The sequence below is a fragment of the Gossypium arboreum genome, chromosome 6 (genome assembly GCF_025698485.1).
Source record: "Gossypium arboreum isolate Shixiya-1 chromosome 6, ASM2569848v2, whole genome shotgun sequence".
In the NCBI taxonomy this organism is placed as follows: domain Eukaryota; kingdom Viridiplantae; phylum Streptophyta; class Magnoliopsida; order Malvales; family Malvaceae; genus Gossypium; species Gossypium arboreum.
The window spans coordinates 1,357,123-1,378,717 of NC_069075.1; the positions used below are offsets into that span (position 1 = coordinate 1,357,123).

The 21,595-nt window shown below is 31.7% G+C and overlaps 2 protein-coding genes across 3 annotated transcripts; one reads left to right on the forward strand and one right to left on the reverse strand.

The window, feature by feature from the left end:
* Positions 1-1,874: 1,874 nt before the first annotated feature.
* Positions 1,875-6,100, forward strand: LOC108459415 (uncharacterized). Of its 2 annotated transcripts, XM_017758780.2 has the most exons (4): positions 1,878-2,696; positions 4,822-4,914; positions 5,630-5,697; positions 5,820-6,100. In XM_017758780.2, the coding sequence occupies exons 1-4, from the start codon at positions 1,983-1,985 to the stop codon at positions 5,935-5,937; spliced, it is 993 nt and encodes a 330-aa protein (XP_017614269.1). In that variant the 5' UTR covers positions 1,878-1,982; the 3' UTR covers positions 5,938-6,100. The 2 variants fall into 2 exon arrangements, with proteins under 2 accessions (XP_052885848.1, XP_017614269.1); XM_053029888.1 differs by lacking the exon at positions 5,630-5,697 and having other exon boundaries at positions 1,875-2,696.
* A 3,178-nt stretch (positions 6,101-9,278) lies between these two features.
* LOC108460540 (transcription initiation factor TFIID subunit 12b) lies at positions 9,279-20,509 on the reverse strand. Its single transcript, XM_017760058.2, has 9 exons — positions 19,686-20,509; positions 18,289-18,495; positions 16,425-16,988; positions 16,248-16,322; positions 11,500-11,578; positions 11,006-11,067; positions 10,655-10,690; positions 10,325-10,567; positions 9,279-9,482 (listed from the first exon to the last, which is right to left on the reverse strand). Exons 1-8 carry the CDS (start codon positions 20,349-20,351, stop codon positions 10,385-10,387), a joined length of 1,872 nt encoding a protein of 623 aa, XP_017615547.1. The 5' UTR covers positions 20,352-20,509; the 3' UTR covers positions 9,279-9,482; positions 10,325-10,384.
* Between the last annotated feature and the right edge of the window lie 1,086 nt (positions 20,510-21,595).

A 21,595-nucleotide genomic window follows, 5' to 3' on the forward strand; every position in this document is an offset into this window, starting at 1 on the left:
TTTGTTAAATTAAAATTAATTACAACATTATTTTTTAATTACATGGTTATTAAATGAGTTTTTTTTAAATTTCAAAACGTCTTACCAATAAATTTAATAAAATTTAACGATAATTAATAATTAAAATAATTTTAAAAATAAAAAATTAAATTCTTAAAATTAAAATACAAAAATTACATTTTAAATTTATATTTCATTTAATAATTCAAAGCATCTTGGGTCGTTTTCATGCTCGCTTTTTGCCGGCAATTGCACTTGGAGCTGATTAAATTCATGTGCAGATAATGATATTTCCGAAGGTAACATTATTTATATCTAGAAGGATATTACCAAATATACATACATATAGATAAAAATAGGTAAAAATATAGGAAAATTTATGTATTAAGAGTTAAATTATTTTTTTTTTGTTTTTATTAAAAATTTTAGTAAATTAGTCTATGTAAGTTAGACTAAAAAATAAGCTAATCCTTTCTGCTAAAAAAATTCAGTCGTTTTTACTGTTAAAAATTTTGGAGTGGTTGACGGAATAATCAGAGAGTTATATGTGTCGACGTGCTACGTGTACCTTATGGAGACATATAGGGACCAATTTTTAATAGAAAGATTCGTTTGCTATATGATCTAAAGTATAGGGACTAATTTGTCAATTTTGAATAAAGGGGGCAAAATACAGTTCAACCCCTAACATAAGAACATCCATGATATTTTTATCGACAAAAGTATAATTCTAGTACAATTCAAACATGGTATACATTAAATCAAAATAAATTTGAAGAGCACTCACACATAATTTACATAAGGACTCGAACAAAATCAATTGATAATAAAAAGTTTTAATTTTTTTTCAAACCAAATAGAAAAATTTCTTTTAATATATTAATAAAACCAAATTCACTAAGGTCTATTGGGTTGAGCGGTAAAGAACTCGATGTTCCTTAAGCAAAGTTTCGGGTTCCAATTTTATGGATGAAGAAAACAATACAATATGAGCTTGCCCCTCATTTAAGAGTTGGACATGACTCAACTCCAAATTTTATTATAATTGTCAAATAATTTTTTTAAAAAGGTTAATATAACTTTTAATCCCCGAAGTTTGTAATTAGATCCACTTTGGTACTTATACTTTTTTTTTTGTGTATTTTGCTTGGTAACTAAGTTTATTTTGGTCCCTAAACTTAACAAGTGTAAAGTTTGGTGGCGTATACTTGTACTTTTTTGTCCACTTTTGTATTCATAATGTCACATAATCAAATATTGATGGAATCAAAGTTCTGATGCCAAAATAAACTTAGTTGCAAAGTTAGGTTAGAGATGTAGTTGAGCTGACCCGAGCTTGAATATTGCCAAGCTTAAGCTCGATCAAACATCTACTTTTACGCTTAAGCTCGGCTCGAGATATAATCAAGCTACTTGCGCTCGAGCTCGATTAAACTCGTTTGTCAATTTTTGTACTCAAGCTTGAGCCCGGTTTGATGATTGAACTTAGTGTTAATAATACATTATTGGTAATAACGTAATTTAATAATACAAAAATATGAAAAACTCGATAAGACTCACAAGCCAAGTCAAGTATTACTAAGCTCGAATTCGGCTCAACCGATAGCTCGAGTTGGCTCGACAATTACTGAATTGAGTTTGAATTTTTTTTCGAGTTAAACTCCAATAGATTATGAGTACCAATGTCTTATTTACACCCCAAGTTAGGTACCAAAGTAGAAGAAAAAGAAAATATAGCAAAATAAACCTAATTGATAAGTTCAGGGACTAAAAGTTATATTAACCCTCAAACAAAACTCAATTTCCATCCGTTAATTCAGATAAAACCAAAATAATCAACGTGCTCAAAGATGATACAAATATATATATATACATGTATGTATATATAAATAATAATATATATAAGCGTTCCAAATAAATGTTCAAAAAATTCAGTTTCTGGATTTCAAATTCCTCCAAAAAGCTTTCAAAAAATTTGGTTAATGGAATCCAAAAATCTATGGCAACTCATCTCCTTCTATCTCTCAACGACCCTTGCTCTTCTCCGTCACCTTGTTCTTCACATCCTCACATTGAATCAATCTCCATTCATAATCAAATTCATGGATTTAATCTTATCAGTTTATTTCCGTTTATGTAATCTCTCACCCTGCGCCGTTGATTTAGACGATCAAACCACCATCCATGTTTGGGTCACCAATCACCGCCGTTTCGACAGGCCGTCACTCGTAATGATCCACGGCTACGGCGGGAATCCACTTTGGCAATTCGTTTATCAAGTGGGTCCTTTGTCACGGAGGTTTAATTTGTATATTCCTGATTTGTTGTTCTTCGGGAAATCTCACTCCAAAAGTCCCTTCAGATCTGAATTTTTCCAGGCTAAGTGTTTGTCCGATGGGTTGAAGAGGATCGGAGTGGATCGGTACTCTGTTTACGCGATTAGTTACGGTGGGTTCGTGGCGTACAGGATGGCGGAGATACGGCCGGATGCGGTGGAGAAAGTGGCGATAGTGAGTAGTGGATTGTCTTATACAGATGAACAGAGGGATCAACAGTTGAGAACAATTGGACGGCATCCGTCGGAGATTTTGGTTCCGAAGAAACCAGATGATTTGAGGTTATTGGTGAATTTATCAACGTTTAAGGAAAGTACTCTCAATTGGGTCCCTGATTTTTTGCTTCGACAGTTCATAACGGTAAGTTTGATGTTCCTTAGAGTTAAAATTATGGTCTATTTTGATTTTAGTCCCTCTACAATGGTAAAATTTAAATTTAAGTCATTTCATTTTAATTTGACATTATTTAATTTCTACTTTTTTAGCGTTAACCAAAAATCTTTTCAAGTAAGCTAGAGGCGTCCATACCTACGCAACTAGATTTAGGTCATAATTGAGTTTATACTTTTTTGTCCTAGGATGGCTTAGTTAGGGATGACAATGAGTCCAGTCTAGGTGACACTTTTTAGTTCTAGGATGGCTTAGTTAGGGATGACAACGAGTCGAGGTCGGCAGATTTTTTACTGCCTCGCCCTTACCCGACTATAAGCTTAGACCAATTCACCTTGATTCAATCCTAACTCTTAAAGAAAAAAATTGTGTAAACCCAAATTTGAAATTTAATAGGAGAACCCAGATTTTTCTTTAATTGTTTTTACTATTATTTTGAAACAAATAAGTTTTTAGTTTAAACTTAAAATTTAATATACATATATATATCGAGTTTGTATTTAGTACATTAATAGTGTATTTTTCTATTCCATAAGTATCTTGAAAATTTGACATTTGTCTCTTTTAAAAAAATTAATTTTTAATATTTTACGATACCTTATAGAATACTTGTTAATCCTCTTATCTTATTTGTGTAGTTTAAAAATTTCACTAACAGTGTACCAAATATTAACCACATATATATAAATGTATTTTGTAAATATTTCAGAGCAAAACAAGTGGATTTATCTCAAACCCAACCCCGACCAAATTATTTTTTAAATTTCATATGACTCAGAACTGATCTGACCCATCTCGCCTTAAACTCGATTTTCCCTAAAAACAAATTCGACCCTAACGAGTCGGGTAAGATCAGAACCCATTGAATTTGAGTTTTTTTTTTTTTGTCATCCATAGGCTTAGTACGGTCAATTTTACTATTTATAAATGACAAAATATAAAAAAATATATCAACATTAATATATTTTCATATTTAAATTTAAATAAAAATAAATTTTATTTTTAAAATAGTAAAATAGAATTTCTGAATAAATCAATCTAAATCTTTTAAAATTAAAATTTGATCCAGCTCGCCATGAACATCTTTAAAGTAAATATATATATATATATATATATATATATATTAAATAAGCTTTTGTTGTTTAATTTTTACTCCTAAAAGTATCTAGTTTAAATTAAAAGTAAACATGCCTTTAAAGAAATCAGAATACCCAAATTACAAATAATGTTTTTAAGCTATTAAGCTATCAACATTTTGTTTCAGCGTTCTTTAAAGGAAAAAGAAAAGGATAAATTACGTTTAAGGTCACTAAACTAGAAGTCAGTTTATGGTTTATCATTTAACTTTAAAAAGTTACAAAATGGTCATTAAATTATTTGAAAGTTTTTATTTAATTAATTGAGATGTTAAGTGTTCTTTTTTTGAAATTCCGGCTGGCGAGCTCCATGCACGATCCAATGATCGATATGATGAAGCATTATTCATCAACGAGTAGAAGAACATATCTTAAATTCAAGTCAATTTTACAGTTAGTATTGAAGATCAAAGAAGAAAGATGTTTGGATTTTGATTTGCGGGTTCATGACATTCAAAGCTATTTCATGATAAATTTTGAATTATAGAAGAAAATGGGGAGAGTTTTTAATTGGTGCAGGCATTACGAACAAAGAAAGTCATTCAATAGTGATTTTAATAGCCCATGACCTAAATGAAAACTTTCGAATAATTATGTGACAATTTTGTAACTTTTTAAAGTTGTGTGATTAAAAACAGAAACATAATAATAGTCTAGTGAACTTTGGTGTAATTTACCCAAAAGTAGCATAAATAGAAATCTAGATTAAATACCAAAACAATTGTGACATTTGTTAAATTAAGATAAAAATTCAAGCTTTCAAACCTTTAATTGTTTGTGTAAACTAGTAGTTATTATGGTTTTTTTTTTCTTTTTTGCCATCCAACTATAAAAAAATTATAAAATGGTCATCCAACTATTAATTTTTTTTATCATCTAACTACGAAAATTAGAAAATAATTGCTTAATTATTGAATTTTACCTTTTTTTAGTCACCCATTTATCTTGAATTTTTACAGTTAATGTATGATCATTGTCGAAAGGAAAAGATTGAACTTGCTGATTACTTGGTGCAGAAGAAAGCCGATCCAAACCTTCATGTCCTAACTCAGGTTGCCTCTTTGAATCCTTTCTTTTTTGGTAGACATTTAGTTCCTGAATTTAATAATTTTTTAATTTGGTCCTTGAAAATATTTGTTCACATTAGCTCTGAAACTTGATAATTTTTTTAATTTAATCCTTGAATTTGGATTCCACTCGTGAGTGATGACGTCACTCTAAGATTGTGCCACAGTATCACTAAAAAATTTTAAAAAATAATACAAAATCTAAAAGAATAACTATTAAAATTATATGAAGAAATTATATATATATTAAAAAAATTAAAAAATAGTTTATGACTTGGTACAATCTTAGAGTGCCACGTTATCATACCATGAGAAAATTAAAATTTAGGGATCAAATTGAAAAAAATATGTCAAGTTTTAAGATTAACTTGGAGTAAAAAAATTCAAGAATTATGGTAAGAAAAATTACTAAATTTATGAACTAAATGTTACTTTATCCCAATTAATAACCTCCTTTAAGATGTTGATATTGCCCTTATCATTTTCTTTAAAGGCGAGAAATTCGAGTTAAACCAACTAATAACTTGAATATTTTCGATGAATTTTTCTTATTAAAAATGATCATTTTGGAATGAAAATTTTATTATTTTCAACAAATATTTTCGTCGCTAAAATAATTTATTCTTGTATTTATATTATTATTTAAACTTTTTATTAAGTTGGTGTTACGAATTAAACAAACGGTTTATTTTTATTGAAGGAAACATTAATAATTTGGGGAGATCAAGATAAAGTTTTCCCATTAGAACTTGCATATAACTTGCAAAGGTAAACAAAAACAATTCTCTTCATAATCCTTTTTTTTTTCCTCTTATTTTTACTAACTATATTTTTAAGTTTTTATTTTATTTAATTTCTAATTTTGAATATTTTTTGGGGTCAAATTTTAGGCACTTGGGTAAAAATTCAAGGTTAGAGATAATCAAGAATGTAGGACATGCTGCAAATTTGGAGTCACCTGATGAACTCAATAAGTTGATATTTTCATTTGTTATAGGTTGTTCCTAATCATAAAACTATGATTATTAAATAATAATTTCATATAAGCTTTGTATTTCAGACATGTCTAATTAAGTATAAGTATCTTTCTTTTTTATTAGTAAAATTAGGAATGATATTTTCAATTTTGTAATAATATTTGAATTTAAACATGTTTATTATTTGCATTAAACTGAGTATTACAATTTAAATCTGTCAATTGAGTTTTAACTCGATTGGTATGGGTATTATTGTTAATGTAGGAAGACGTAAGTTTAAGTGCGCTGAAACGTATTATCTTCCTATTTTTGGGTTGGGAGGAGATATGGGTGGTTCTAGACTTTGTCTAAAGAGTATAAATATGTTTCATTATAGGTAATTTTCTTTTTAATTTAGAGCAAATTAGGAATGATACTGGATTCAATATGTGCAATTTTGTAATATTTATATTTATATTTGGATACAAATATGAATAATAAATCAAATATTATTATTCAAATATATAATTTAAGAAATCAAAAGAAAAGTTTTTTTTTAAAGTAAAGCTTATAAAGAATTTGTTATAGTAATTATAATATAGATTAAATTTTGCTACCAGATTTTATATTGTGAATAAATTGTGGATTTAATCATTGTATTTTAATAATTTTTTTGTTTTATTTTTCAAATTGGTTAATTTTAATCAATATAATTGACAAATCGTAACAATTAATTTTGTTTGGTTATGTTATGACATTAATTTTGTACATGCAAAGTTGTAGATTTAATCTACTTCTTCAATTATATCATTTTAGCCACTCCATTAACTAGCTTTTTTTTGTTATGTGAATAATATGTAAAAATAATAAATTGCGATGGTATTACACGTGTGATAATATGTTTGTCATATAAATTTTAAAAATAACATAACATTATAGATTTAACAACTACGATTTGATTATGACTAAAATTTTAAAATTAAAATTATAAGCACTAAAAATACCAAATTAAAATATTAAATTTAAATTCACAAGTTATGCACAATAGAAAAACTAATAACAAATACTAACCTAGAATATTTTAGTCCAATTATTATCATTATTAACTGTGATTCACCTTCCTTTTTGAAATATGACAAGTTTAAAATCAAGTAAATAAGTTTTTTTATGCTCAAGTTCAGAGAGTAGTTAGGGGGATTGGCAGGGTCTTCGGTCTCCCTAAATGAAAAATTTTTTATTTAGTTCTTTTAAAATTTTAAATTAGTTAAGATAAAATTAAACTTTGGCCTTCGCTAAAAATGATAAAAACTTGATTTAATCCTTTAAAAACGACAAACATATAAACTATTCAAATGGTTAAATTATATTTTTATTATCATAAAAATTATAATTTAATTTTGACCCCCGCCATTGCCTAAGTTTGGCTTCAATGTTTAAATTAGTACTTACGTTTTTGTCTTATTTAGATTAGTATCTAAATTTAACTTTCGTCTCACATTTGAGTTAATTTTTGTAACTCCGTTATGATGTGAACCAATTAGATTATTGTATATGACAGATGTATCAACTAATGGCATTGCATGAGTTACGAAATATATGATAAAACCAAATTCAAATACAAATTTAAACAAAAAATAAATACTAATTTAAACATTGAAACTAAACTAAAATCCAAATAATATACTTACCCTTCAAAATTCAAGTCCAAATCGGTGCAAAAATTTATATATTTTTTAATATTTTTCATTTTCGTTTTATGACCTATGTTATTATTTTGAGAAATAAAAATATTTATTCCATTTTAATAGGTTTTGTAATTTAATCTGAATAAAAATTATTATTAAAATAATAATTTAAAATTGAATTCAAAAGACCAAACCTACTACAAAACTCCTATACTATATCCTATCTTAGATTACATTTTAGCTCATCTACTAAAAAATGTTGTGTAAATTAACCTTTGAACGTTACATAAATGAGAAAAAGAGCCCTCCATTAACAATTGATGTTTAAATATGAGACATAATAATAAATTTAACCTCAACCTTTACATATTTATTCAATTTAACTTTACTTTTTATTGGAAGTAAATTAAAAATCTTCAAACTAATAAAGTTAGACCTTAATAACAAATTTTAAAAATTCAATTAAACCCTTTTAAATTTTAAAATTATTTAAAATCATAAAAATTATAAACAAAATTTATAAAAAAATGTAAAAATTTTAGAATTAAATAACAATGGCAGCCCCAAAAGAATAGGGATAAAATTCTTTTAAAAATTTTATATCCATTAGTTTTTAAAATGTGTTGGTATTGTTATTTTTAAATAAAAATTTTAAATTATAAAATTCTTATAACTATTTCTATAAATTTTATTTATAATTTTTAAGATTTGTTAAATAATAAAAGCTAAAAAATTTAATTTGTTATTAAGACATTTTTTTTTTTTAGCTTTATTAGTTTAAAAATTTCTAAAGCTTAAAAAATTATAATTTACTTCCAATAGGATCAAATAAAAATATGTCAAAATTAAAGATTAAATTTGTTATTATTCCTCATATATAAACACCAAATTTTAACGAAAAAACTCTTTTAGTGCGAGGACTAATATACCCATTTTTCAATAATAAGACTAAAATACAATCCAAAATTACTTTTACCGACCAACCCTACAAAACTGAGCACCTCAACAATCATTTAATGAATACACACTACTAACAACAATTTTTTATTTTTTTTTTGTAAACTCTATATTTTGCATTTATTGAATAATTTAAAAGTGTTTATTTAAATTTAATTATAAAGAAATAAATATTAGTATAAAAGTAAATTTTAATATTTTCCCAAATCATAAGAAAAACTGATACCACAAAAATAAAGAAACTATTTAACACAAAATTAACCCATTTAGATAACTTCATATTTGGTAAAAAAAAAAATAATAACTTACCCAAAAAGTGTACAATATCCCAACAAGAATGTACCACATGTCACATTCTTATTAGCTGATTTCGTGTTTCGAAATAAAATAAGATGAAATTAGTAATTTAAATCTCACTTAACAGTATAATTTGAGGGCCACTTTTGCATTTAAGCCAAAAGAAAAATGTTTGGTCTATTAACCAGTAAGGTTAACATCAAACAATGATGAACAATATTTCAATCCTCAACCCCATAGATTAAGCAAATGCACCATTCAGTGAAAAGAAATTTAATATCACTGAAACAATGTGCTTTGACAGCCTAGTAGTTTATGCCTAAAATACAAATGAGGGATCAGGAATATATATATATATATATATATATATATCTATATATTTCTAAAATAAATAATAATGAAAAACACGACGTGGATCCAAGCCAAACTCTATATGCGATCGAGGACAATAAGCTTAAACCGGGGAACAGACTCGCTTTTATAGACTCCATTAATAAAATTCACTTACAATATAAATCATGAATAGGAAAATGATAAATTAAGAGGTCTAAAATGGTGTAAAATCATTTTTCAATAGTTCAATGTCTTTGATACTTACCAGGTAATTACAGCTTTTTGTCAATCCATTAGAACTTAAGCTTCAGTTACTATATAAAACCTGCAAAGGAGGCAATTGAATTAGAATGAAAGCTTATATTGGATAAATGCCAAAAGAACAAACAACAGCATTGAACAATGTCTCGGGTTAGATTCTCTAAGTTTTTCCATGTATTTAGAATATCCTTATAGGTCATATCCCTGTATTTATGTGTCGGACAAGGGTACTTCAAGAGTCAGAGAAACATGGAAACTAGCAGCCGAACAAGATTTCAGGAAAATGCCTCGTATTTTAAGATTAAAGTAACATACTATTAAACCAAAAAATGACTGAAACTAAATAAAGGGTCGATATAAGTAGTAATAAAGTTCTGGGAAAAATGAGTGGAAGAATGTACCAATGACATTTAAGGAAGAATGTTTGGGTATCAAATACGACCTAAATCGTAAGAGAAAGTTAGCATGTAATCTCTACCCAGCTCATTAGACTAAAAGACAAGTACTAATGCTTAATCCAGGTTGACATGGTTTCTCGGTGAAGAAACAATTTATATTTCATCTTTGAAAATGGATAATGCATGTCAGATTTCTTTTTTTCCCTTGGATTATAATCCAATAATGCACAGAATGTCAAGCAATTTCAGATCCTATAAGATCAAGATACAGCATAGATAAGTAGATCATAAAGTTATGCTGTTCTGACTCTTTATTTTTCTTGAAATATCTCTGTCCAACATATTTCTGGACATAGGCATGGAGATATGACCCTCCAAAAACAAAGAAATAACTTTGGAGAAACTAAATATACCCATATCGTACGACTGCATGACTGTATCCTACCCTCAGACCTATCTGCGTGTTGATAAATGAAAGAGAGACACAAAAGTGAATCATGTTGCTCACCTACAATGTAGACATAAACAAGGATTCCGGGTGCAAATTATGAATGGCAACTTCTTTCCATCAATACCGTGTTATTTGCTGCAGCATTTGTGAACCAGCTGCTTGTGAAACCAACTGCTCGGAACTCGGTGAAGGTCTCATTAAATTGTTTGCACCAACTGGGTTGCCAAGTCCTTGTCTTATCATTTCTTTAGGATTATTTGCATTTATTTCGGGCTGTGACGATTCCATCAGTGCCCGTATCTAATCAAGAAATTTGCATAAGAGTAAAAGTTTTATCGCTTGAGAGTAAGAGATAAGTTATACTTTAGTACTGAAAAATTCGGTCACCATATCAAGACGCTTCTTGTGGAGGTCACTCGATAACTGCATGTTTTAGAAACATTATTCAAATTCATCAGTTGTAATCTTTCTTATTTAGCAAATAATCAAAGATTTCCATATCAAATAAAAGGTGCTTACGCTAATAACATCAGAAGAAATGCTAGAGAATTTTATAAAAATGTAATATCGAAAGATAATAGAAAACATTTTGACTACCACACATATATGTCAAAACGAGTTCCTAAATAAGGAAACGAATCACCTTGAAAAGGATATTCGAAGTCAGATACAGTAAAGTCAAGATTCTAAGAAATTTTATGCAGTGAGATCTCAAAAATGATAAACATAAATCCTTACCGGTCTTGTTTGGTTCCGCTCTTCGCTTGAAAATCCTGGAATAGTCAAACGCCAGTTTTTCTCTGTACATAATCCCACATTAAACATCATTACAGCTTCATAGCTTCACTTAAAAATTACAGAAGAAACTCCGAAAGGTAGTCTTGTGTAGGCACTACACAAAACTTTTTGCAATCTCGCACTATTTACAGTAAAGTACTACATCATTTAACATAAGATATAAAGTATAGGAAGGGCATAACAAGCAACTCTTGGAAGGCAAAAAAATTATGCATAAATTACAGTTTCAGAAATTCTATATGGGATCATTATAGTTCTATGCCCAGAAGGCGGATCTTGAATCTGTGAAGAGTAAATTCAAGGATTTAAGAGCCACACAACCCTGGAGCTTTGGTCTCAGCCCATGACACGAGCAACAGAATTTATCTAGTTCTGTTGTATCCTTAGTTAACATTTAACTCTTCCAAAGAAATCCAAGTTAGTAAATTGCATACCTAAATGTAGCAAGATATCCTTGGACTCTAATGTTGAAGATTTCCGATGCTTCGCCAAACTGCATGCAAATGTAGTCACCTGAAAACAAGTAAAATGATATAAGCCTTAAACCAAGAAGACCATTACTTAAATACCAATGAAAGTCTCCAGAAGCTGAAAGGAAACAGTTAAAAAAATAAGAAGACTGAAAGAAAGAGAATGAAGCTGCAGATAGGGACTGTTTAATTGTGCAAGCTACGAGTAATGGCTAGTTAGCACTAATTTGAAGTTTTATTAGGTTAAAGCAATTAAAACACTCTTTTCCCTCTCTAAAATACAGTTATAAAAATCAAATAACTTTGAGGCCAAAATATTCAATTTCTCTTCAGGCTAAGCACAAAATATTGCAGGAAGAATGTCATAGTTTTTGTCAGATTACAGTTTACTAATTAAGGAATATTTAAGTGTATCAGATAGGATTCTGTAAATATTTTACTGATTAATATCCCTAACTTTAAGGCTGTTTTTTTTAGACAGCATCCCTAGAGTTAGTCTGTTTCCTAGTATAGAGTTTCCTAAGTTAGGGTTACTATGTGTATAAATATTTATGTAATTTCTTATGAATAAGACGGAATAGAAAAAGCCTGTTCTTAACATGGTATCCGAGCCGTTTTTTTAGCTCAAATTCTGGGATTTTTTTCTTTGTCTGGCAACTTCTTCTCATTCCCGATCAACCCTCAAGCCTGTAGAATTTGTTCAAAAGAAACATGGCTGAAACTGTCAAAACCAGCAACACTGGAGAAGGGAATTCTCAAGAATCATCTGTTGAGTTCAGTAAAGAAGAAATTGAGAAGTTGAAGAATCTGCTGGGATCATTGGAAAAATCTCCTTCAATAGGTACTAGTGGTTTGGTTTTTTCAGGTATATCCTCTTCTCAAAATTCTAAAATCTCGGATATACCCACAAAAAGTTCTTGGGTCATTGACTCAGGAGCTACAGACCACATGACCCACTCCTCACAAAAATTTGTTTCATATACACCTTGTCCTAGTAGTAGAAAGATAACAGTAGCCGATGGTTCTGTGATCACAGTGGCTGGTCAGGGTGATATTGTTATAAACAAAACCCTTACTCTTAAAAATGTCCTTCATGTTCCAAAACTATTTACCAATCTTCTATCCATCCAAAGAATTACCAAAGACTCTAACTGTAGTGTGGTTTTCTATCACAATCGATGTCTTTTTCAGGAACAGAATACGAGGAGGATGATTGGACATGCTAAGGAAGTAAATGGCCTATACTATCTTGAGGAATCCAGTGGAGAAGTTAGTGCTCTGAATTCCTCACCATTATCTTTCATATCCGAATCTATTAAAACCAATAAAAACCAAATTTGGCTCCATCACCTCCGCCTTGGTCATCCATCGTTTAGAGTCCTTAAAATTATGTTTCCTTCATTGTTCAAAGGATTAACTGTTGAAAAATTCCATTGTGATGTCTGTGAACTTGCAAAACATAAACGTACCTCTTTTCCGGTAAGCAATAAAAGAACATCCGCTCCTTTTACTCTTATTCATAGTGATGTTTGGGGACCATCCACTATTTCAAATATTTCTGGGGCTCGGTGGTTTGTATCCTTTATTGATGATTGTACCCGTGTGTCTTGGATATTTCTTTTAAAACAGAAATCTGATGTAAGGTCTGTCTTTCCAACCTTTTACAACATGATCAAAACACAATTTGGAGCTGAAATAAAAAGGTTTAGGTCAGACAATGCCAAGGACTATTTCAATCAGTTTCTCTCACCATATTTCCAAGAAAGAGGCATTATACATGAGTCATCTTGTGTTAGCACACCCCAACAAAATGGTGTTGCCGAAAGAAAAATGGTCACATTTTAGCTATTACAAGAGCCCTCTTGTTCCAAAAAAATGTCCCTTAAACAATACTGGGGGGAGGCTGTTTTAACTGCTACTCATATGATAAATAGATTGCCTACAAAAGTCCTTGAATCTCAAAGTCCTATGCAAGTTCTAGCAAAATTCTTTCCTGATTTTAGTACTTCAAGTAGCCTTCCTCCCAAAATATTTGGTTGTGTTGCCTTTGTACATGTACATTCTCAAAATAGAGGAAAATTTGATCCACGAGCTGTCAAGTGTGTCTTTCTCGGTTATTCTTCCACTCAAAAGGGGTACAAATGCTATCATCCAGCCACAAAAAAATTTTATGTATCAGCGGATGTTACTTTTGCAGAACAAGAGAATTTCTTTACTCGTCCTTATCTTCAGGGGGAGATCTTATTCACAGAAGATAAGGACAGAGAATTCTTTCTTCTTGACATTCCAGCTACTGTCCAGCAACCAAACACTCACATTCCAGCTCCTGTCCAGCAACCAAACACTCACATTCCAGCTCCCGTCCAGCAACCAAACACTCACATTCCAGCTCCCGTCCAGCAACCCGAAACAGAGCCTAATACACCCAAATCACAAAGAGGGATTCCGGACACTACTCGTCCTTTACTGGTTTACTCAAGGAAGAAGGCACCGGTGCAAGTTCAATCATCTTCTCCTCCTATACAACCTGAGGTAATTGCTGAACCTACTACTGAAACTACTGAAAATTTAGATGAATTTCCCATTGCTATTAGAAAAGGGATTAGAGCCTGTACAAAACATCCCTTGTACTTATTTTTGTCTTACAAAAATTTGTCCCATAACCACAAAGCCTTTCTTACTGGCCTAAATTCTATCTCCATTCCCAAAACAGTATCCGAGGCATTAGAAGATGAGAATTGGAAAAATGCCATGAAGGTTGAAATGGAAGCTCTTGAAAAAAATAAGACATGGGACTTGGTGAAATTACCGAGAGGGAAGAAACCAGTGGGATGTCGCTGGGTGTACACAGTGAAGTATAAATCAGATGGTTCTTTGGAGAGGTACAAAGCAAGATTGGTTGCTAAAGGGTACACTCAAATGTATGGAGTAGACTACCTTGAGACATTTGCCCCTATTGCAAAGATGAACATTGTGAGAGTGTTGTTGTCACTAGCTGCCAACCGAGGCTGGAAATTACAGCAATTTGACATAAAAAACGCCTTTTTACATGGTGATCTTGAGGAGGAAGTCTATATGGATGTTCCACCAGGATTCGGTCCAAATACAGGACAGGTAGTTTGCAGACTAAAAAAGGCTTTGTACGGACTAAAACAGTCCCCGAGGGCTTGGTTTGGAAGATTTACCAAAGTAATGCTCAAGTTGGGGTATAAACAGAGTCAAGGAGATCACACTCTGTTTGTAAAACACTCATCTTCAGGGGGAGTGACTGCTTTATTAGTCTATGTAGATGACATTATAGTGACTGGTGATGACCTAGAAGGAATGGAGAATTTAAAGAAATGCCTAGTAAAAGAATTTGAAGTCAAAGAACTCGGAAAGTTAAAATATTTCCTTGGTATTGAAGTGGCACACTCTCAGGAAGGAATCTTCATATCTCAGCAAAAATACATAGTTGATTTGTTGACAGAGACAGGCAAGTTGGGATGTAAACCAGCAGACACACCCATAGAGGTGAATCACAGACTTGGAGATGCACTAGAAGATGCAGCAGTTGATAAAAGTTCATATCAAAGACTTGTGGGGAAGCTCATTTACTTGTCTCATACCAGACCGGATATTGCCTATGCAGTCGGTGTTGTAAGTCAGTTTATGCACAACCCCAAAGAATCACATCTTAGAGCTGTGTATCAAATTCTACAGTACTTAAAGGGCACGCCAGGTAAAGGAATCCTATTTAAAAAGGGGGAGAATTTAAACCTTGAAGCCTATACTGATGCAGATTATGCAGGGTCTATGGTTGATAGAAGATCAACCTCGGGCTATTGCACTTTCCTAGGAGGCAATCTTGTGACTTGGAGGAGTAAAAAACAGAATGTTGTGGCTAGATCTAGTGCAGAAGCTGAATTTAGGGCGATGGCTCTAGGAATTTGTGAGCTATTATGGCTAAAAATTATTTTGGAAGATTTGAAGATCAAGTGGGAAGGTCCAATGAAGTTGTATTGTGATAATAAGTCTGCTATCAATATTGCACATAATCCAGTTCAACATGATCGTACGAAGCACGTTGAGGTTGACAGACATTTTATAAAGGAAAAACTGGACAGTGGCTTAATTTGCACTCCATTTGTGTCCACTGATGGTCAACTAGCAGACATACTTACCAAAGGGTTGTCTGGAAAGTTGTTTCAAAAACTAGTAAGCAAGCTGAGAATGGATGATATCCACTTCCCAGCTTGAGGGGGAGTGTCAGATTACAGTTTACTAATTAAGGAATATTTAAGTGTATCAGATAGGATTCTGTAAATATTTTACTGATTACTATCCCTAACTTTAAGGCTGTTTTTTTTAGACAGCATCCCTAGAGTTAGTCTGTTTCCTAGTATAGAGTTTCCAAAGTTAGGCTTACTATGTGTATAAATATTTATGTAATTTCTTATGAATAAGACGGAATAGAAAAAGCCTGTTCTTAACAGTTTTTTAAAAATATTCTGCAATATTCAAGTTATATTTGACATGAAGAGTACCCTAATGCTAAACATATCTATATTTGTAACATCTCAGAGGTTAAGGTTATTTATATTATGATTTGTGGTTAATTACCACTAGAAATTAAAAAGAACAAGCGGCACATGCACATATCTGTAATCCCAAACAAAGAAAGGCAATATCAACATGGTAAAGCCTTTACTCATAGCTTAGCAGAGCCTTACAGAGTCTATGAAATCATCAGCAATCTCCAGAAGTAGATCTTCAACTTCTGGTTCCAGCTTTCCTTGCGAATCAACCTGGACATAGCCAAAGAATGAATACCACAACAAAAGAAGGAAGCAAATTATTGGAAACTAATAGAAAAGAATGAAATACAAATAGTCAAAAGCTGGAAAAACCTGTGAAACTAGATCTTGTATCTTTCTTTTTCCGAGAAGTTGATTGGTCGCTTCAGTTCCTTGGCTTGAACTTCCCCCAGGTGTGGTTGTACCAGATGCAGTTGCATTGGGCTGTGATCCAGTTAAACTGAGAGTTTTCTGGCCTGCAGGTCCGGGAATCCTCGGAGATTGCTGTTGTTGCTGATGCAATGGTGATTGTTGTGGTTGTAATTGTTGTTGAGGTTGTTGTTGCAGCTGCTGCTGTAGTTGTTGCTGTGGCTGCTGCATTTGAGGATGGCCCATTTGTGATTGTTGTTGTACAAGCTGGGACAATTGTTGAGAATTCAAGCCCATAGAATTTTGCAACTGAGGAGAAGAAAAAGGCAGTTGCTGTTGCAAGAGAACTTGTGACTGCCTCTGAAGGCGGAAGGGAGCTGACCCTGGACCAGATATTGATGGTATTTGCTTCAACAACTGTTGCTGCAAAAGAGAGTTCTGCATCATACCCTGTTGTCCATTCTGAGCCAGCCCTGATAACTGGGGGTTTATAAATGCCTGAGATGATGTTCTTTGTAAGCTTTGAACCTGTAGTTACAGAGGGGATATTATATAATGAGATCACGCACACAAATTAATTTGAAAACAAGCAACCAAACCACATGACAAAAATCTCTTATTATTGCCTACCCCCGTAAAATTTACATTAAAGGTGCAATGGCATAAGAAGACAGGTTGAGAAATAAAATTCAATTAAAGGGAAAACATAACATATTTGGTTTACATTAACTCTATTAACGAACCTAAAAATCGCATGCCATGGGTGAGTCTTGCATCTCTTCCCACTATAGTCAAAGGAAATTAGGACATTTACAAATAAAACCATTTTGCAGGAATTCAATACAATAACAATGCACCAGAAGACGTGCAATCATTCATAAACATGTCAACTCTTATCTGATAATGGAAAAGTTGTGAAAACATCTTACACGAGATTCTACTTCAGCCAATGTGCAAAATGAAATAGTTTATTGAACAAAAGGAACAGCTACTTGTTGCAAAATCACGCTACTAATTTCCAAGTCTTCATCAACAGACTAGATATTAAATGATCATGGAGTCAATGGTCATTTGATACATTACAATAACATTTTACAATGCATATGACAAAATCCAGATAAATAGTGCTAACCGTAGACTTCCATAAATACAAAGAATATCTCACATGTAATTATTTTTTTAAAGGTGAGGGAGCATGTCTCACAGGAAATCCAATTAACCTTCAAGGTTATAACAGCTTGATCAAAAAGAAAAGTATTGTTTGCATGAGATGTTAAACACAATTATTATTATATAGAGTACTGTGAAACTTAACAGTTTTCCTAAGCCAGTTTACCCAGAAAATTGTTATCACAGCAGTGTCAAAAGAGATTCATGATTTCTTTTTCACTTTGTAGGTATTAATCCTTTACATATTACCAAAAGAATGTGCAGCCTAAAGCTTCCGTTATAAGATTAAATAATTAAAACTTTTCTTCATCTACTCTGAGCAGGCATAAGTCAAAGGATAGTAAGCTAATGTTCGCCAAACATAAAGAGCAACATGAAGTAAACGAAGAAAAGCTGTACTCCTAGGAACTTAACATCAGCAGATTGAAATCTCAAAATTGCCTCATAGCTTAAGGAGATCATATAGCAACTTCTATATCAGTGCAAACTGAACTTCTCTACCCATAGATAAACTCGACAAATCACACCTACAGATGAAAATGATTTCTCAAATTGAAGAACTACAGAGAAAGTAGGAAAAAAACATTTAGTTTACAGGTTCATCATGAGGAAAGTGGTCAATACATCATTGAAAGAAGAAAAATAAAGAAGAAAATACCTGAGGAGATGTGAGTTGTGTTTGTTGCGATAACTGCTGTCTCATCTGTCCCTGATTCATCTGCTGTTGAGCATAAAGAGCTCCATTAGCCCTTAAATGTGAGCTCAAATTCATCATCCCCATTGCCTGCATCCCATGCAAAGATTGCCCGGTTGGATTTCCTGCATGAAACTGAGACCCTTGTACCAAGCCAGCTTTCTGCCTCGGCTACATAGAAAACCTCAGATGTTTTAAGAAAAGAAAAATTATATCTAAAATATGAAATTAGACAGGAGTGGTATACATCAAGCCCTATAAAGTAATCAGTTCTGCAATGATCAGGTTATTACTACCATTAAGAAAATAATTACAATGAATTCAATATGAAACAAGGACTATCTCAAGAAACCATTAATATCATATAACTTTAGACGAAAACTAGAGCATGATTTAAATTGCTTTGTAGCAAGAAAGGATATCAGAAAAAAGCACACTGCTTAGTAACTCTAAAGTGCTTATTGGGTAGAAACAATGCAATTATTACTTTCAAAAAGCAAGGACTGCAATCAAAAGCTCGAATTATATTTGACTTTAAGGCACTCGCCAACAGAAACCATCAACTACGTAACGTTTAATCTTTTGGATAAAAAAAACATCAGCAATCATCAATAATTCCAACTTTAGCTAACAGCAAGATCTCCAGTACAAATTTACTAGGTAACGGTTATCTTTTGGAATTAAAAGAAACATCGGCAATCATCAATAATGCCAACTTTAGCTAACAGCAAGACTTCCAGCACAAATTTAACTTGCTTAAATCACTTACTAAAACATGCACATAACAATCTTCAAATCCCCCAAAACTGCAGGAAGATAAAAGGTTAAAGGAAACAAAATAACACCTAAAAATTGCAGATTGTACACAGGTTGTGCAAAGAAAAACTTGCATACAAAATGTATAAGATAGTGTTTGGGAACTTGAATTTCAAAAGATGGATTTAGATTTCAAAAGTACTGAAGTTGTATAAACACATAAAAATATAACATTCATGATTGCTTTTCAAATTCATTGATTTGTCTGATGTCTATATAGTAAAGAAATTCAAATTCCTGTAGATACCTGGAAAATTGAAATTCGTGCTTTTAATACCTTTCAAATATATAATCATATTGAATCTCAATTACTTCATATATAATGTATGCATAGCAAATAACATCCAAATCCAAATCTTCAAATTCATGTCCCCAAACATAATATAAAAGTTGCAATTACATGATCTTAAATTGCCTCCTCATTTCCAAACAAAAGGAATATGATGGTTTCTAAAGCAACAACTAATCAAATACATTAAATCTATACTCCAAATTTCTAAACAAAAAAATCAAACAAAAAAATAAGCATAGAGAGAGTTCCATACCGAAGCTAAAAGCTGAGACTGATAATTATACTGAGCAGCGGCGGCGGCAGCTGCACCACCGAGCATAGGCAAATGACCACTTTGTCCAATCAAAGCTGACCTTGATAAATTAGGATTGCCCATCTGTTGATTTTGTTGTTGGTTTGTTTGAATTGAAGCTGACCCACCAAAATTCATTTGCCCATATAACCCAGCTTGTTGTCTTAAAACGTTGCCATATTGAGACTGTTGCTGTTGTTGCTGCTGGCTTTGTTGTTGCTGTTGTTGGAGTTGATTAATACGTGAAATTGACGGCGATCTTTGAAGGTTTTGCTGCACTTGAAAATTTGATAAACCCCCAACACCTTGTTGCGTTTGTTGTTGCAAGATTTGCTGTTGTTGTTGTTGTTGGGCGAGATTTGAAAGAGGCGGAGACGAAATTTGCGAGATTTGCTGCTGCTGCTGCTGCTGCAAATTTTGCAGTGAGGGATCAATTGAGGGATTTGTTGTTGGTGTCGCTGTCGGAGATGGGGCTGTTAGCGGCGTCGCCGTCTGCGTCGGGTTAATATTTGACGCCGCCGCCGATGACGGTGGCGGTGTCGGAACCGATGATGAAGGGTCCATCAACAAGGGATTTGGCGACTGGAGATGCTTGGGGGATGATGTTGAAGAAGTAGTTTCAGCCATGGCTTTGTTGATGTTTCCTTTTGGGGAACTCGAATTTTGTTAATCCATGGTGGAATTGAGAATTTTTTATTTAATTATTGAAGGTGAAAATCTGCACTGCAGAGGATTTTAAGAGAAATAAAAAAGAAGGTTTAAATTTCTCAAAAGTCCCTGTGTTCTTTTACAGGTTAAAATTTAGTCATAGTACTTTAATTTTGAGAGATTGAAACCTTGTACCATTTTAATCTAAAAATATTGAATCTTTTGTCGAAATTTGCAATTATAAAAATATAAAATAACCTTTTAACCTTCAAAGTTTATAATCTTTGTCAATTTGGTCCTTACTATTTAAAAATACATTAAAATTTTTATTAAAACAATTAAATGTTTTTATATTTTCAATAAAAATTCCTTCAAATTTTGCAATTTTAAAAATAAAAATGCTTTAAAATTAAAATTTTCATTAAATTATTAAACTATCTTATTAAGTGGATGTCCACCAATATGAAGATAAACTTTATGGACCGATTGATCAATAAAATATGCTCTCAATCTTTTATTTTATAACATTATTTAATTTTTAAGGATTTATTGGAAATGTAAAAAAATTCTAATTTTTTATAATTTTTGTGTACCTTTAAAAGGTAAGGACCAATTTGATAAAAATTGTAAAAATTGAGGACTGAGAAAGTTAGTGATGGGTGATGAATTCACAAAAAAATATTATTCTTACATCTAAGCAATAAATAAATAGCAATATATAGAGTAGAATCGATCCCAAAGAGACTGAGATGTCTTAAATTATTATTTCGATTTAACCAGGTTGCATGTCAGGCAACTATCGAGCGCGTGACATGTGACGTCTGTGCATAAATAAAATGGGAGAATTTAAATCTAATAAAATTAAAATTAATAAAAATAAATAGAAACAAAATTAATTTGAATAAACCGATATGAACAAATTCTAGCTTCAAGCTCAATTTTTACTCTGGTTTCGAAAGGATCATTGATAACAAGTCTTCTCCTTCAACCGACAAGTCGGTTATAATGATTGAATACATCTTAGGCTACCAACCCTTCCATGTGTAAATTAATTACGGGAATGCTCAACAACTGACATTCATTAAACGGACAACCACAAAATACACGTCCACGATTTAGTTTTTCAGTAGCCTTGCGAACTAGAAGGGCCCAACTTAAACTACCAACCTCAACCACGTGGGTCGTTTAAATTTGATTGATATTTCCCTACTTAATTGGACACA